The sequence below is a fragment of the Vulpes lagopus genome, chromosome 4 (genome assembly GCF_018345385.1).
Source record: "Vulpes lagopus strain Blue_001 chromosome 4, ASM1834538v1, whole genome shotgun sequence".
In the NCBI taxonomy this organism is placed as follows: domain Eukaryota; kingdom Metazoa; phylum Chordata; class Mammalia; order Carnivora; family Canidae; genus Vulpes; species Vulpes lagopus.
The window spans coordinates 132,678,392-132,697,249 of record NC_054827.1 but is presented as its reverse complement, the minus strand read 5'-3'; the positions used below and the strand labels follow the sequence as shown (position 1 = coordinate 132,697,249).

The window sequence follows — 18,858 nt, the reverse complement described above, 5'->3', positions numbered from 1 at the left end:
GGATTCCCCACTGATTGTGGAGCCCTACTTGGGGCTCCATCTCATGACCCTGAGATCATGACCTGAGCCTAAATCAAGAGTTTGATACTTAACCCACCGAGCCACCTAATTGCCCCTTAAAAATGTATATTCTGGATTTGTAGTTCTTTTTATATTCTAGATACAAGTCCCTTGTCAGATATGTGATTTGCAAAATTGTCTTCCATTCTGAGGGTAGTCTTTTTACTTGTTTGATGAGGTCTTTCATTTGAGGCACAAAAGTTTTAATTTTGATGATGTGCTATTTATCTTTTGTTACTTGTACTTTTGGTGTCATATTTAAGAAACTGCCTTGGGCAGCCCCGGTGGCTCAGCAGTTTAGCGCTGCCTTCAGTCCAGGGTGTGATCCTAGAGACCCAGGATCGAGTCCCACGTCGGGCTCCCTGCATGGATCCTGCTTCTCTCTGCCTTTCTCTGTGTGTCTCTCATGAATAAATAAAATCTTAAAAAAAAAAAAAATGTTGCCTTCTGAGGTCATGAAATTTTTTTTTATGTTGTCTTTTGTTATGTTTTTTGGAGTTTTGTTTTTGTTTTTTTCTAAAATTTTATAATATTAGTGCTTAGATTTAGATCCTTGATCCATTTTGAGTTAATATGGTGTGAGATAGGGGTCCAGGTTCATACTTTTGCATGTGGATATCCAGTTGTCACAGAACTACTTATTACAAAAACTGTTTTTCCCCCTCTGAATTTTCTTTAGCACCCTTGTCAAAAATGAATTGACTGTAAATTTATTGCTAGACTGTCAGTTCTGTTCCATTGATCTGTATGTCTGTCATCATATCAATACCACATTGCCTTATTATTGTAACTTTGTAATAAGTTTTGAAATTAGGAAATATAAGTTTCCAACTATGGTCTTTTCTTAAGATTGTTTTGCTTCTTCTGGTCCCTTTGCAGTTCCGTGTGATTTAGGATCAGCTTACCAATTTCTATAGAGAAAATGGCTGGATTTTTTTTTTAGCTTGCTTATTTATTTATTTATTTATTTAGTCAGTCAGTCAGTCAGTCAGTCAGTCTAGTCTCCACATGTCTAACATGGGGCTCAAACTCACAACCACAACCCCAAGAAGCGTGTATTTCACTTGGCCCTTGTTAATGGTGTTATAGTAATAAACCACATCACTATGAAATGGATATAGAAATAAATCATGGTTTTATTTTATTTTGAAAGAGAGTAGCTATTTGAGAAAGCATTTCTCATATACTATGTTTTTCTTTTTCAAGAATAAGAAATGAAGCGTCTCTTCCCAGAGAACCGAATGTGATTTGCATTTTTTAGTCTGAACGCCAACAGAGACTAATGCTAGGAAATACTTATGTTCATACTGTTAAGCACTGTGACTTTTCAAAAGTCATAGAAAGCATTTTCATTATCCCCTTCTTGCAAAATCTTTGATTTTTATTAGAGATGCAAACCATATATTCATAGAAATTTAAACATAGGGCAGCCCAGGTAGCTCAGCGGTTTAACGCCACCTTTGGCCTAGGGTGAGATCCTGGAGACCCAGGATCGAGTCCTGTGTCGGGCTCCCTGCGTGGAGCCTGCTTCTTCCTCTGCCTGTGTCTCTGCCTCTCTCTCTCTCTCTGTGTCTCTCATGGATAAGTAAATAAAATCTTAAAAAAAAAAAATTAAACATTAATATGAAACAAGCTTGTTATTAAGTATTGGTGAGAGTGATAAGGATGTAGGTCTATGAATATTCTTATGTGAGAGAGAGCCTTGTGTTCTTTCATAAAGTAGATTGAGTATTGGGACGCCTGGGTGGCTCAGTGGTTGAGCGTCTGCCTTTGGCTCAGGGTGTGATCCCTGGTCCAGGGATCGAGTCCAACATCGGACTCCCTGTGAGGAGCCTGCCTCTCCCTCTGCCTATGTCTCTGCCCCTCTCTCTGTGTCTCATGAATAAATAAATAAAATCTTTAAAAAAAATAGATTGGGTATTTTGCAAAAATAAATCAATTGTTATTTACAGGTTTTTAAAAAAGATTTTATTTATTTGAGAGAGAGAACGAACAGGTGGAGGGGCAGAGGGAGAGGGAAAAGCAGACTCCCTACTGAGTGCAGAACCCAACACTGGGCTTGATCCCAGAACCCTGGGATCATGACCTGAGTTGGTCAGCCACTTAACTCACTGAACTACTCAGGCACCCCTATTTATAGATTTTTGACTTTGATAATGAATTAGAAGTATGCGGATACCTTTATTTTACTCCTTAATTCGTGTTTTTTTTTAATATTTATTTATTCTTGAGAGACACAGAGAGAGAGAGGCAGAGACACAGGCAGAGAGAGAAGCAGGCTCCATGCAAGGAGCCTGATGTGGGACTCAATCCCGGGCCTCCAGGATCATGCCCTGGGCTGCAAGTGGCACTAAACCGCTGAGCCACTAGGACTGCCCCTTAATTCGTTTTAAACCTCTATAATTCTTGGGGTTAAAGAAAAAGTGTAATGAGTTGAGATTACACAATCAACTATTATATATTAGACCAGTAGTTTTTTTTTTTTTTCCCAACCTTTTTGTGACTTTGGGATTTGACTAATAGGAAATTTGAAACAACAAAAAAAGATCAATTAGTAATGTATGTATTATATAATATATATAATATTAATATAATACTTAGTATATATCAAATGATACCACCTTAAAAATTAAAGTGGCATTTTTTTAAAGATTGTATTGTAGAGTATATTATAATCTTTGATAATATTTCTATTTTAGTGACAATTTTCAGCTTTTAGGAATTTAACAACCTGTTTAATTTACTTTTAATTAATCATATCAGAAAAGCATGATTTGTTTAGGAAATTTAAGATTATATTTTAGGAGGAATTTTGGGATTGAATTTTCATAAAATGTTCATTAAATTACTTGGTATGGCACCTGATACTTGGAATTTTTTTAAGCTTTTAAGAAAATCCACTTAAATCATAATAATTGATCCCTATTCCCACACCCCAGTGACACGCTAAAAAATACATCAGATTGCTGTTTGCAAGCAGTTTTCTGCAAATAGTACTTTAGAAATGGGATAAATGAAAAACCAAAGTGGATATAGAAGTCACTATATTTTGCTGTTTTTTAAAAACACTGACTTTTAATATTTTAGAAGTCATCTTCAGAAACCTGCAATTTTCTGTTTGGTGGGGAGTATTGAGGCATCATTATTATTTTCATTACTTTGTGTTTTAGAATTACTTTTGCTTGTTTGATTTTAAGGGTCTTTTGGAAAGTTACTTGAATGATAATTTGGAAGGCGGTTACTTGATTGATAATTTTTCAAAAAGCTCAAAAGTCTACTATAGTGGCTGGTTGGTAGTAGTCAGCTGATTGAAAACTGTCCCATAAACCTACTTATGATTTTTAATTTTTACTTTTAGGTATGGACATTGCATGTGCCTTTGTGTTTTATTTTTTTATTATTTTTTTAAAATTTTTATTTATTTATGATAGTCACACACACACACACAGATAGAGAGAGAGAGAGAGAGAGGCAGAGACATAGGCAGAGGGAGAAGCAGGCTCCATGCACCGGGAGCCCGACGTGGGATTTGATCCCGGGTCTCCAGGATTGCGCCCTGGGCCAAAGGCAGGCGCCAAACCGCTGCGCCACCTAGGGATCCCTGTGCCTTTGTGTTTTAAAAAGAATATTATTTAATTATTGATCGTTTTTTAAAACATATAAATTGAAATATACCATTATTACTTTCAGTGACTAGACTCTATAGGTTTACAAACTAAAATTTGGAAAATTTTGCATTAGCTAATTGAGTTTTATTCTTTGAAGATCTTGTGTTTTCTTTTTTGGTTTGATTTTGTGACCTAATTATATTTTGATAATTTTAGAAAACTTTTCAACATCTTCTAAGATAAGAGTGACTAAAGAAGAGGTACCTTATAGCATGAAAAAGTTAATGTAGTTGCTAAGTGCATGACTTACTAGGTAGACTTTGGGAGAGTCTGTTATCTGAGAAGAAAGGTAAAAAATTGTGGACCACAGTTTTCATATACATTTTCTGAAGGAAAAGCCTGTATTTTTTTACTTTATTTGTATTTTATTTATTCTATAACATCTTATAGGCAAAGAAATCGAAAGAGACTGAAGATATACCAAGTGAACCATCTTTCCAGGATTTTGAGTACCCAGAGTATAATGACTACAGGGCAGAGGCTTTTCTGCACCAACAGAAGAGGATGGAATGCTACAGCAAAGCGAAAGAAGCTTATCGGATGGGGAAAAAACATGTTGCCACGTTTTATGCCCAGCAGGTAAAAAGGAAAAGTGATTACTGTTTCTTTCTTTGTCACTTAATGATGTATGAATAGTGTCCTAAAGCAGGTAATACTCTTATTGTACTAGATTAAGTTATCTGGGGAATGTAGCTTATATAAGGGACATAAGATATCCTAATGTATAAGCAATGTAAGGTTCTGAGAATTACCTCTCCTTTGAAATGCTCAATTTCTATGGTTTCTTTTGCATTTATGGCTTACATGAATTACAGTTTATTCTGACAGTCCATATTTTCCTTAGGATAAATTCTGTCAGTACTGCTTCTAAACAGATACAGGTTTTCTGAAGGAAAGACAACAGAATGTTAATCTTGACCATCTCTGGGTAGAATTACAGGGGACTTGTGCTTTCTGTCATATTTGAATATTTAGTAGTGTATCACTTTTATGGTCAGGAAAAGAGTTACATTAATGTCTTTCAAGGAAGTAAAATTTTGACTCAGGCTCATTGGACATGGTATTACAAGAAACTTGTCTGATTTCCTTTTTAGCTTTTGTGGTTCCATAATGGCTTGCTTTTTTGATAGAGGGGAGAAAGGTATCAAACTGGTATAACCCTGTGAGCCCCAGTAACATACCTTGAGGAAAGGCTTCGGGGGTAACCACAAGGTGTTGAAAGGAATGAGACCAGGATTATCAAAAGGTAAACTGATGGATTCCTTCTTGAGATAGGTGATGTTTATTAAGTCTTCCTCTTCAGTGATTTTTAGATCAGAAAATATATTAGAAATGATGATTTAGTATTTTAAGAACTATGTTATTAACTCACTAAAATTCACCTAAATTTTGGTGCATTCTTGCATATTAGCCCATTGCATTATTTAAAATTTTGGATATGTTATTCCCTTTTTTTATTCTACCTTTTATTTGGGGTACTGTTTGTTTCCTTATTGCCTTCTAAGTAGCAAATACCAAAAGTTTTTACTGGTGATCTGTTTATAATAAAAGGGTAGTCTCCATGAGCAGAAGATGAAAGAAGCCAATCACCTTGCTGCTGTGGAGATCTTTGAGAAAGTCAATGCCTCCCTGCTGCCACAGAATGTTTTAGACCTCCATGGGCTGCATGTGGATGAAGCTATAGAACATTTGATGACAGTTTTACAGCAGAAGACTGAAGGTAGGACTGTAGTAATGACAAATTTTTAGTATAGAATATGTATTTGCTTATATTAGTAAACTTGCCAATTCAGGAGAATCTGAATTTGCAGGATATATGTGTCATATTTATAGATGTTTGTATTAGGCTCACTCTTGAAGGGGGACCTTCTTGGAAAAGAATCCTCATTGACATAGTCATTAACATTTTATTTTCCTATTTCATATTTGTTTGTTTCAGAAGTTTTTATTTAAATTCTAGTTAGGTAACTCCCTATTTCAGTTATATTTGTATTCCTTTGCTGTATTTATTAAAGGGAGGGCATGGTATAATCTGAGAATCCTGTGTGACTTAGAAATGGAACCTTTCAGGAATATCCTACATCTCTGTTCAGTAGACATTTATTAAAGCTAATCGATATTTTTTAAAAAGATTTTTTATATATTTATTCACGAGAGATACAGAGAGAGAGAGACAGAGACATAGGCAGAGGGAGAAGCAGGCTCCATGCGGGAAGCCTGATATGGGACTTGATCCTGGGACTCTGGGGTCACTCCCTGAGCCAAAGGCAGACGCTCAACTGCTGAGCCACCCAGGCATCCTGAAGCTAATAGATATTTATGAGATGTCAGTTGTTTGATAGGTATTTAATAAAATGCAGAAGTAAATAAGGTGATAGTTTTACAGAATTATTATAGAAGTTAGGCTTTCTGAGTGTTTGTACTATGGAGGTGCTCCCTTCCTCCCTTTTGCTTGTATTTGGTCTTCACAGGTCAAGGAAGGGCCCCTGCTTCTTCTCTACTTCTCTAAGTTCTTTTTTAATTTATTTTTTTTATTTTTTTTTATTTTATTTATGATAGTCACAGAGAGAGAGAGAGAGAGAGAGAGAGAGAGAGGCAGAGACACAGGCAGAGGGAGAAGCAGGGCTCCATGCACCGGGAAAACCCATTTTGGGATTTTTTTCCCCGTTTTCCCGGGGTTTTTTTTTTTTGTTTTTTTTCCAAGGTGGGGCCCGGGGCCCAAAACCCGGGCCAAAGTTGGCTGCCCCAAACCCCAGAAGATCCCCCCTTTTTTAATTTCTTTTCCCCCTTTTTTTGGGTAAAATTTTTCTTTTTCCTCCAATTTTTAAAATTCCCTTTACTTTTTAAGGGATCACTTTTCTTTTTTTCTTTTGGGGTGCTTTTTAAAAAAGTAATTATTTTAATTATTTTCCAAATTTTTTCCCAAATTGGCGGGTATCCCCCTTTTTTTCCCTACTTTATTTTTTTTTAATTTATTTATTTAAAATTTTTATTTAAATTATAAAAAAAGAAGAAAAAGAAAAAAAAACAAAAAGAGAAAAAATGGGGGAAGGGGAAAATCCGGGGAAAAACCCCAAACCCGCCCCCAAATTTTCCCTTTTTCCCCCTTTTGATTTTTTTTCCCCGGACTTCTTCCAAAAAAGTATCTTGTTTCTTTTTCATTATCAGATGGTAGCATTTAGAAAAATTCAATCTGTTTTAGTTACTCCAGACTCCAATACTAGAAATCATCTCCTTTTATCCTTACTAGAGTATTTTTGAATTCTCAGTTGACTTTTTCTTTATCTTCCATTTTATTTTGGAGACATGGAGTCCCATGCTTCGGCTATGACCTCGTAGCTCCATAACCCTGCCCTCTCACTGATAGCTATATTTTTCTGGTTAACTTATACATATATAATATTATATGTATAATATGCATATAGGGAGGCTTTGTACTATACTTTATACAGGTTTATCAATTGAGCATATATCATTTGTAATTAATTAAATACTTGATTAAATATGATTGATATAGAGATTGGGAGTTCATCTGTTTATCATAAAAACCATGTTGAAAAGTTTATAGTAATAGAATAAAACACCTAAGTACCCATGAATCCAAGTAATAACATTTTACCATGTATGCTTTACATTTTATTTTTACTCTTCCCTTTGTATTCTTTTCCAGGTATTTTTAAGATTTTATTTTATTTGCTTTTAAATAATCTTTACACTAATGTGGGGCTTGAACCCACAACCTTGAGGCCAAGAGTTGGCATGCTTTACCAACTGAGCCATTCAGATGCCCCCTTTTTTCCCCAATCATTTTCTCTTTCTTCTCTTTCTAGTGGAAATAAACATCTTTCAGTTTGGTTCCTGCCTAGTTTTTAAAGTACCTTTACTATAGGTAGACTCATCAATAATCAATCTATAGTATTTCTTTTGTGCATTTTAAAAAGTGAATATACGTGGTTTCACACTATATCTTAAACCAAACTTTATTTTTACCCAATATGGTTTTCAGGATATACTCTTGTTGATGGTCTGACTTTATTTATTTATTTATTTATTTATTTAAACATTTTATTTATTCATAGAGACACACACAGAGGGGGAGAGAGAGAGAGAGAGAGAGAGGCAGAGACACAGGCAGAGAGAGAAGCAGGCTCCATGCAGGGAGCCTGATGTGGGACTCGATCCCGGGTCTCCAGGATCAAGCCCTGGGCTGGAGGCGGCACTAAACCCACTGAGCTACCAGGGCTGCCCTGGTCTGATTTTTAAAATTGTAACTGCTATATAGTATTCTGTGAGTGCATCACAATGTATCCATTCCTCTCTCACATTTAGTTATAATGTCACAGTGAACTTTACTTTGCATATCACCATGTATATTCTTATTGCTATCTTTTTCCCTGCCTTTTTGTATTAAAAATTATGAACCCATAGAGAAATTGAAATAATTATAAAGTAAACATTCATATATCCTTTACCTAGATTGATCCCTTGTTAACATTTGGCCACATTTGTTTAATTTCTTTAAAATTGCTTTTTGCTGAGCCATTTGAAAATAAGTTATTAAACATCCTGGTACTTTACCTCTAAATACCTCAACATGTTTATCTCTTGAGAACAAATCCATTCTCCTACATAATCACAGTACCATTGTCACTTTTAAGGTCATTTAACATTGTTAAAATAATATTGTCTAATACGCAGCCCACATTCATTTTCCAGCTGTATGGAAATGTCTTATGTAGTTGTGCCATTTTTTCCTCCTTTAAGGCAGGATCTGGTCAGACATCACATATTCCAGTGGATTGCCCCATATCCTTCAGGAATATAGAAATTGTTTGGGGTACCTGACTAGCTCAGTCAGTAGAGCATGTGACTCTCGATCTTAGGGTCATGAGTTCGAGCTCCACATTGGGTGTAGAGATTACTTAAAAAAAAAAAGGAACAGTTCCTCTGCCTATTTTTGTCTTCTATGTTGTTGACATTTTTGAAGACTCTCAGCCTCTGGTAGATTGACCTATAGTTTTGTCTGATTCTTTCTTCATGATTAGATTCAGTTAATTTTGTTGGTGAAATTACATAGGTGATGTTGAGTTATCCTTGGTGAACACATCGAGACACACACACACACACACACACACACACACACACATAAATAGTTTGCCCCATTATTGGTGTTAAGTTTGATTTCTTAGCTAAGGTGGAACTCTAGAAATCAAATGGATTTCTCTATGTAAATGTCCTTTTTCTTTGTAATTAACTAGTAGTTTTTGGCAATTGATACTTGGCAGCTGTGTGAATAATTGTTTTCTTGCAGTATTTCACCTAGTAATATTAGCATCCATTAGTATTTCACCTAGTAATATTAGCATCCATTAGCATCACCAGTAATATTAGATGGTCCTTGAATGAATCAGTTATTATATTGGTGGTTATATAATGGTGTTTTGTAATTTGTGTGCATTTTGTGTTTATTATTATTTTTTTTTTTAAATATTTTATTCATTTATTCATGAGAGAGGCAGAAACACAGGCAGAGGGAGAAGCAAGCTCCCCGCAGGGAGCCCGATGTGGGACTCAATCCCTGGTTTCCAGGATCATGCCCTGGGATGAAGGCAGGCGCTAAACCACTATGCTACCTGGGCTGCCCCATTCTGTATTTATTAGCAGACATTCCTTGATAAAGGATCTCTATCCCCTGGTGTTTTTTTAAATAGAATTTTGGAAACCTTTGAGAAAATCTAGAAAACAGTAATAATAAAGATTAGAAAATTAAAAATCTAAGCAGTTTAAATATATTATTTAATCTGGAGAAAAGAAAACTTATATAGAAGTATTATAAGAGAATATTCTGTCTATAGAGGATGAATAAATAATTTACTCAATAAAATTTTGATTATCTTCTAGGCATCAAGGATAGAGCAGTTAAAGAAACATGGTCCCTATTTTTATGGAATTTGCTGTCTAGTAAGGTACATGACAGTGAACAAATAGTTACAAAGTAATTAGCATTGCGATACAAAAGTATAGGTTGCCATGTTACATTTAGCATAAACTCCCAAATCTCTATATAGTCTCCTCCTTGCCTACCTCCCCATTCTCATCTTGTATTTTGCTCCTTCTCCTTTTTTTTTTTTTTGTTTTGAAAGTTTTAAAAAATTAGAGAGAGCATGCAGGACAGAGGGAGGGGCAGGGGAAGAAGCAGACTCCTCACTGAGTAGAGAACCCAGTGTGGGGCTCAGTCCCAGGACTCTGGGATCATGACCCTAGCCAAAAGCAGATGCTTACCTTAATGAGCCACCCAAGCACCCACTCCTCCTTTTCTGACTACTTACCTACACTGTCATTTCTTGCTGTCCAGGTTCCCCATTAACAGCCTCTTGCAGTTTTGTGTATCCCAGTATTTCTAAAATGCTTATTATATAGTTGATTATTAAAATCTGTCTTTTATGGCCAGGAATTATTGAATCATCATTGTTGAGTTTCATTCATTACCCCCCAAAAATTTCTAAATAAATAAATAAAGGGTAGATATTCTTTTCATTTTATAGATGAGGAAACTAATGACTTAAAAAGTTTAATAAAATGTAAAATAATAAATGTTAGTAAAGATGTGGAGAATTGGAACCCTTTATGTTGCAAGTGGGAATGTAAAATGGTGCGGCCACGGTGGAAAAGGTTGGCATTCCTCAAAAGCTTAAACATAGAGTTACCATATGACCCAGATGTTCTGCTACTAGTTATGTACACCAGACAATTGAAAACATCATTCATTCCTACGTAAACTTGTACATGAATGTTTACAATAGCCTAAAAGTGGAAACAACCAAATGTCCATCCAGCAACTGATGAAAGGACAAAATTTGGTGTATCCATACAATGGAATATTATTCGGTCAGAAAAAGAAATGAAGTAGTGGTTAATATGCTACAACATGGATGAACCTTTGTGAAAGAAACCAGGTACAAAAGGGCCACTTTTTATATGATTATCATTCATGTGAAATGTTCAGAATAGACACACCAATAGAAACAGAAAGTACATTAGTACTTGCTGGGGCTAGAAAGTATGGAATGGGGAGTGACAACTAACAAGTATAGAACTTTTCTGAGATGATAGAATGTTCTGGAATTAGTGTTTATGGTTGCGCAATATTGTGCTATACTAAAAACCACTGAACCATACATTTTAAAAAAATGAACTTTATGGTATATCAGTTGTATTTCAAAAAAAGATTACAAGAAAAAAAAAGTTAAATAACTTGTGTAAGGTGGTACTTGGTCAGACCCAAGATACAAACCTGTTCTGAAGCCAGGACTAGCCTTATCTTAGTTGCCACCTGTGGTAGTCTGTAGTTGCTCTCAGTCACCACCAGATGGTAGTATTGTTGAATAGAAATACATGCAGGGGAAATTTGGGGCTCCCCTGTTGCTTTTAGTTATAAAAGATGATTGTCAAACTTGGGGGTGAAAACAAAAATATATCTGACCCTTATGGAATATGCATCACCACTATCTTTGCAATTTTCCTACTTTATAGGGATTTACAGGGAACAGAGGAACAGGTTAAATGGCACCATCAGGATACACTCAACAATATTCAGACTAAAAATAAACGATCCAAATTTTTCAACAAACCATAAGGAAAATCCCAGGGTGGGGGGAGCATTTAGATTAAAAATTACTTCAGAAATATATCAACCAAATGTGGTGTGCCAGCTTGTTTCAACCACGATTTAGGCAAACCACTGTAAAAACATTTTTTTGAGGGAAACTTTTAGCTATTTTTAGAAACATGATATTACGGAACTGTTTTTAAAATACAGCATGGGTGACATTGTGATTTTTTTTTTTTTTTTAAGAGTCCTTTTGGGATCCCTGGGTGGCGCAGTGGTTTAGCGCCTGCCTTTGGCCCAGGGCACGATCCTGGAGACCCAGGATCGAATCCCACGTCGGGCTCCCGGTCCATGGAGCCTGCTTTTCCCTCTGCCTGTGTCTCTGCTTCTCTCTCTCTCTCTGTGTGTGTGACTATCATAAATTAAAAAAAATAAAAAATAAAAAAATAAAGAGTCCTTTTCCTGGGAAATCTCTGGGTGGCTCAGGGGTTGAGCGCCTGCCTGCCTGCCTTTGGCCCAGGGTGTGATACTGGGGTTCCGGGATCGAGTCCCGTGTCGGGCTCACTGCATGGAGCCTGCTTCTACCTCTGCATGTGTTTCTGCCTCTCTCTTTTTCTCTCTCTCTCTTTCTCTCTGTGAATCTCTCATGAATAAATAAATCTTAAAAAAAAAAAGTCCTTATCCTTTTGAAGTAAGTACTAAAATATTTATAAGTGAAATAAATCTGAGCTAGGATTGAAAATGGTTTAAATAGTGTTTCTTTAAGATTTTATTTATTTATTTGAGAGAGAGAGATAGTGGGAGCAGAATAGGATGGAGAGGCAGAGATAGAAGCAGGCTCCCCACTGAGCAGGGAACACAACTTGGGGCTTGATCCTGTGACCCTGGGATCATGACATGAGCCAAAGACAGATGCTTAACCTACTGAGTTATCCAGGAGCCCCTAAATGTTTTTTTTTTAAGTGATAAATGTTAGGAATAGCCTGAAATTTGGGAACCTTTAAATATACACATTAATTCATTCAACAAACACCCTTTGAACAGCTACTTTATCTCAGGCATGTGATTCAGCTGTGGAACATTTTCAGAGCAGTGAATTTAAAAAGGAGGTGGTATAAATGACTGCCCTCACTGATAAGGGGAGCAGCAGTGAAAGAGTGATGAGAGTGAATTATGGGTAATGACTGCCCTCACTAATAAGGGGAACAGCAGTGTGAAAGAGTGATGAGAGTGAATTATGCGTACTTATAAGATTTGAGGTTTTTTGTTTGTTTAAAGATTTAATTTATTCATGAGAGAGAGAGAAGGAGAGGCAGAGACATAGGCAGAGGGAGAAGCAGGCTCCATGTAGGAAGCCCGATATGGGACCTGATCCAGGGACTCCAGGATCATGCCCTGAGCTAAAGGCAGATGCTCAACCACTGAGCTAGGAGTCCTGTCCTGAGTTTTTTTTTTTTTTTTTTTAAAGTAAACCTTCTAATATCACAACCTTAAAGAACAGTATACAAGTAATAATTATATAGAATAAAGATTTTTTACAAAGTGAGTACCCTATGTGGCCAGCACTCAGGAAGAGTTGAATTTTGAACAAAATGTTGCTTAAAGTAATGGATATGAAAAAAAAAAAAAAGGGATCCCTGGGTGGCGCAGCGGTTTGGCGCCTGCCTTTGGCCCAGGGCGCGATCCTGGAGACCCGGGATCGAATCCCACATCAGGCTCCCGGTGCATGGAGCCTGCTTCTCCCTCTGCCTGTATCTCTGCCTCTCTCTCTCTCTCTCTGTGTGTGACTATCATAAAAAAAAAAAAAAAAAAAAAAAAAAAGTAATGGATATGGACTAGAGTAGAAATGGGGATCTTAAGCAAAGAAAGAATTACAAATGCAAGAGCAACATACCTCCTAAAGTTCTGGGCTAAACATTACCTGGGAGATACGAGACTTGAAAAAGTATCTGTGGATCTGTAGGAGTCTCAGGGCAACTTAATGAGCAGAATATAGAATATATTATGTGTATATGTATTTTACACTAAAGGTCAAAACTTGTGCTCTTTATAACTGAGGAACACATTTTTTTAAAAGAGATTTTATTTATTCATTCATGAGAGACAGAGAGGTTAGAGACATAGGCAGAGGAGGGACTTGGATGCGGAACTCGATCCCCAGAACCCTGAGATCGTCCCTGAGCCGAAGGCAGACGCTAAACCACAGAGAGCCACCCGGGCATCCCGAGGAACAAGTATTTATGAAATTCATTAAGTCAAGTCTTATTTAACAGTGTTTTTGTTATTTTTTTGCAGCTGTTATCAACTTTTTGGGTTTATACACTTGGTTTATAACTTTGGGTTATAACTTTTCACACGGTCATATCCAAAGCTGGAGCTGTATTCATATAAGAGGCCTAGGCTCATTTGATATTTAAAAAGCATCTCTTTGGAGGAGTTTCTTCTCCCTTCTTTTTTTTAAGTTTTATTTATCTTTTTAGTAATCTCTATATAGGACTTGAACTCACAACACTGAGGTCAAGAGTTACATGCTCTTGACTGAGCCAGCCTGGTGCCCTTGGAAGAGTTTCTTAACAATTGATTATCTCTAACAGTAAGGCTATATCCCATTTTACTGATAAGGAAACAGGCACAGATAGGCTAAGTAACTTGTCCATGGTCATACCACACAGTCATTTGGTGGCAAAGTTGCTATTCAGATTAGACCAAAGCTGGCTGGCTTGAGAGTAATTAAAAAAGGGTCATTGTGAAGATTCTCTGTTAATAAATATAAGTTACTTAAAGCAATGCCTGACTCCAAGTATATAATAATTGTTAGATATCATTAATATTATTATTGTCATTATCATTACTTTAGAGAGAAATTCTGGTAGCACACAGAAACCTCCTTCCCCACAGGGGAAGAAATTTCACTTGTGTTTAGGTGGATGAGTTGCTTTGAGGTTGCCATACTTAAACAGTATAGATGAAACATACATTTAAAAACATCAATTTTGGGGACTTTTTGAATTTATAAGTTTTTAAATCCCCATGAAAGTAATTTCACGGGGATAGAGTGGCCAGTGGCCTGCAGAGCAACACGCCTAAGTTTTATTGTGTCTACTGTGACACATACCTCACCCATGAATCTCCATCTGTGAGAAAGACACACTGCAGTGGTAGGAAACACAAAGAGAATGTGAAAGACTACTATCAGAAATGGATGGAAGAGCAGACTCAGAGCCTGATCAACAAAACAACTACTGCATTTCAACAAGGAAAGATGCCTCCTACTCCATTTTCTGCTCCTCCTCCTGCAGGGGCAATGATCCCACCTCCCCCCCAGTCTCCCGGGTCCTCCTCGCCCTGGTATGATGCAGGCCTGCCATATTGGGGGCCCTCCCATGATGCCAATGATGGGCCCTCCTCCTCCTTGGATGATGCCAATGGGACCTGCTCCTGGAATGAGGCCACCTATGGGAGGCCACATGCCAATGATGCCTGGGCCCCTAATGATGAGACCTCCTGCCCATCCCAAGATGGTGCCCACTTGGCCAGGAATGACTCGACCAGACAGATAAGGAGAGATAGGAACCTCTTTATATTCATTTTATATTACTTGTTCTACTTCATCAGGAGATCATGGTGCTGTGACTCTGGGTGTTTTCTAACAGCATGACAAGGAAGACTGGCTTCCCCTTCCTATCAGAGAATAGTTTTTGCAGGGGAGTAGTGGGACCCAAAAAAAGGCACAAATTTTCATTTGTATTGTGAAATGTGAAAATAAAATTGCCAACTGTTTTAGTTTAAAAAAAAGTAATTTCACATGTGTTTGAGTAAAGTTTGTTTCTATTGAGAACGTAAGATAAATGAATTTTAACTCTTCCAATTCCTGTTATAACAGAATTTAAGCAGAATGGTGGTAAGTCCTATCTCTCTGTGATTACGGGGAGAGGAAACCATAGCCAAGGAGGAGTTGCACGCATCAAACCAGCCGTCATTAAATACCTCACAAGCCATAGCTTCAGGTGAGTATAGATTTCTCTTATTGATCATGGCAATTGCCATACAGATAGTAAACAATAATAGTATGCTCAGATGATTTGTTAAAATAGCCAACTAAATTTAACCATCTGATTTTAGTCACAGATTCATACTTAAATTATGATATAACATTCCCTGATGGATTTATGATGTTCAGAAAACTAGAAATGAAAGAAAAAATGTGTTCCTTTTTGAAGTTACCTGACAAAACTATTTCTATCATAAATTTAAAATCTAACGGAAAGTATGTATAGTTGTATTTCTTTGATAATGTGTTATCTAAAATAATTAGATTATATATCACCAGTGTGTGTGTATGTGTGTGTGTGCACACACACACACACCAGTTTAAAGTTACTATTATTCCCTTGTGGATTTTGGAAGACATTGGAGGTTTCTGCTAAAATATGATTATAATTTGGATTTTTAAAACTTTAGCAGAAGTCAGTAGTAATTTATACATCTTCATAAGTCAAGTGCCATTAATGATCTTAGCTGATAAACATGAAATGCCCTTTTTCATTAAGGGATTATAAGTCAGTAACAGGAAATGATAAGAAGAGTCCAAGAATAAAGGTCTGTTGATGGATAGATTCCTTGAGGATGTTTATAATTAGGTACCAACCTCCCCCCAACTTCTAATTTTAGTTAGCGTAGCATATTTTGTTTATGCCATGTAAAAAATGTTGTTTGGCTACATTATAGAAAATGGTAGCATTAATTCTGATCATGAAAACATGACATCTTAGAGTTTCTATTACAAAAGGAGTAGTTCAGGACTAGAACATTATCATGTTAGTATTAATTATCTCTTGTAAAGACCAGTGTTTTTTAATTTCACACTGAGGGACTTGGAAGCATATCATGGCCTGATGAATTAGACTTACTGATTATGTTAGAGATTTCTTTTTAGTGTTCAATGAATAGTAAAATAATTTAATGCAGACATCATCTTACCATTGATACAGCATGCGCTTCTTCAATGAAGGTCAGATTCAGGCTTGAGAGTTTTGAGAAGTCTTAAATAACTTCTAGGTTAGGAGTAACCCCTAGCCTTAGGATTATTTATTTTTACAATGGATTATAAGGTCCATAAGCATAGATAATGGTCCTGGATGATTGACTTAAAAAGGAGAGTACTTTGATAGTAAATATTACATTTAGCAAAGACATTTGGAATTGATTACATGCATGATATATTCCTTAACCAGTTTGAAATTTTTACCTAAAATAACTCTTTTTTTCATTTCTGTAGGTTCTCTGAAATTAAACCAGGGTGCTTGAAAGTCATGCTAAAGTAAAAAAAACAAAACAAAACACATCCTTGATTTAGAGTGTGAAGGTTTGTAGGTTAAAATTAGTTTATTTGTGATAATTTAGTCAATTTCCTGTAAATATGTGTTTATTATTAGAAATGTCCAGTTGTAACAAAAACATTATGATGATGTTTTTCAGAATTCAAGAGAAGTTTAATTTTTTACTGAATCAAATGCCAAATAGGTTGTCTGTTAAAAATATTAAAGAGAATTTTTATTGATTATAAAATGTCTAAGAAAATTATCAGCTGCAGTTTTAAAGTTTGAAGTGCTCTGATTCTTTCTCAGAAAATGTTACCTTTATATTAATTGTTGTTTAACATTTAGTAAAATTCTAAAGGCATCTTTGAGAGGTTTTTAAAGTGCTTTGAGACCTGGTTCATGCCCATCAAAGCCTCGTATTAAAAGAAGAAGGAAATCTGACAAAAAACACTTTTGAATACTTTTGATTTCAAAACTAACTACAAAAAACCATTTCATTTTGCCATATTCTACAGGAAGGAAGACATGCTGTTTTGCACTTTCTTCTGTTTTGTATATATCTTGATCTCTTATGTTGTGTGTGTGTGTGCATTTTTTAGGAGGAAAGTTGGAGCCTGAGATTATATTACACTTTTATACTTTCTGTAGACAGAAAAGTTTTTAGAGAAGGAGAAATGATGAGGTATCGACCAAGTATTGGTGTCTTACTGAACTTCTAGAGCTGTGTAAGTGGTTTTCAAGATGATACTAAAGAACTATATTTTATATTTGAGGCATATGATTTCTAAACTGCAGTAGGTCAAAGTCCTATTAATTTAAAACAAATATAGAAAACATTTTTGATATAATCTTAAAAAGAATCTTTACAATTTAAACATTTTTTACAGTTGTTTTTAAGATGAGCCAACTTTCTGAAAGGAAACTTTCATTGACTTCTTTTTTGTGTGAGCTATAAAAAGTCTTGTTAATATGTCAATTATAATTTCATTTACACGAGTTTAGTGTGGTAAAGTATAATTTTCCAATATGAAACAATGGTTTGAGTAAATTTGACTTTGGATATAGAGAATATTTCCAATATATGTAATTTAACAAATGGTTATGTTGCTTTTTTGATAAGCTTAAAAGTCATTTGGATCAGGAATTACAAGGTTGAGTTGTTATTGAAAGAATCCTGAATTACAGAATGGTTTCTCAAAAGAACAGACATTTTAATGAAAATAAAACTCAAAAACACATTTTTACATATCATGAAAGCATGCTTTTAAAAGAGCTGTATCATTAAATTTATTTCCACAAAAATAAAAATGTTTATTATTTAGAAACAGTGAGTGGTATTGAAAAATTATTCTTGTTTGATAATTTGTTAAAAAAATCCAACAGTTTAGCATATGTTTTTTATAATATCTAGAAGAGTTGTATACATTAAAAATAAAGCAGTTCAAGAACTTACTATAAAAATATAGTTAATGAAATAAAATATTTCTATGTATAAATATGATTTAAGAAATGTGAATAACAATGCTAAATCTGAAGTTATTCAAGTGTGTGCAGCTGCATACTCACTTTCCATGTTTTCATATTTCTTCACCCAGTTTTAAAAAGCTTCACTTTTGTGCACTTCAGCTAAATTTATTTCATTGTTATTATAATTATGATTAATGTGGGAGCAATCAAAAAGAAGAAGGGATGAGGTATTTTGTGGGCAGAAACCAAATGAAACAAGCTATGTTTTTTGCTGTACCAACCTTAATTTTAGGCTTTATTTTGGTAAATCTAGGGTATTTTTTTCTCTTTTTAAAGATCTTATTTATTTATTCTTGAGACCCACACAGAGAGACAGAGAGAGGCAGAGATACAGGCAGAGGGGGAAGCAGGCTCCATGCAGGGAGCCTGACATGGGACTCGATCCTGGGTCTCCAGTATCAGACCCTGGGCTGAAGGCAGTGCTAAACCACTGAGCCACCCGGGCTGCCCTAGGGTATTTTTTCTTAATCATCATTCATAAATATATAGGCAAATTTTGAGTATCTCAAGTGTTTTTATGAAGTTGTTCAATCCTAAACTGCCTCCTGCCCTACTGACTAGCATAGTTTAAACAACATGTAATTATGAAAGAAACCTTTATAGTTTCTCCTTTCTTGTTTTGCCCATTTCTCAATTCTGTATGCCAAAGGTAAACATAGTTTGGGGATAATCA

At 35.7% G+C, this 18,858-nt stretch overlaps 1 protein-coding gene and 1 pseudogene across 1 annotated transcript in view; both read left to right on the top strand.

Annotated features, from left to right (window-relative positions):
- N4BP2 (NEDD4 binding protein 2) overlaps window positions 1-18,536 on the top strand; it is a 95,646-nt gene extending 77,110 nt beyond the window's left edge. The window contains exons 15-18 of the mRNA XM_041753462.1: window positions 4,119-4,307; window positions 5,280-5,448; window positions 15,221-15,344; window positions 16,616-18,536. Of these exons, the coding sequence (XP_041609396.1) occupies window positions 4,119-4,307; window positions 5,280-5,448; window positions 15,221-15,344; window positions 16,616-16,661 (528 nt within the window). The 3' untranslated portion in view covers window positions 16,662-18,536. The remainder of the gene's footprint in view (window positions 1-4,118; window positions 4,308-5,279; window positions 5,449-15,220; window positions 15,345-16,615) is intronic.
- LOC121489438 lies at window positions 14,378-15,212 on the top strand (annotated as a pseudogene).
- Window positions 18,537-18,858: the final 322 nt, after the last annotated feature.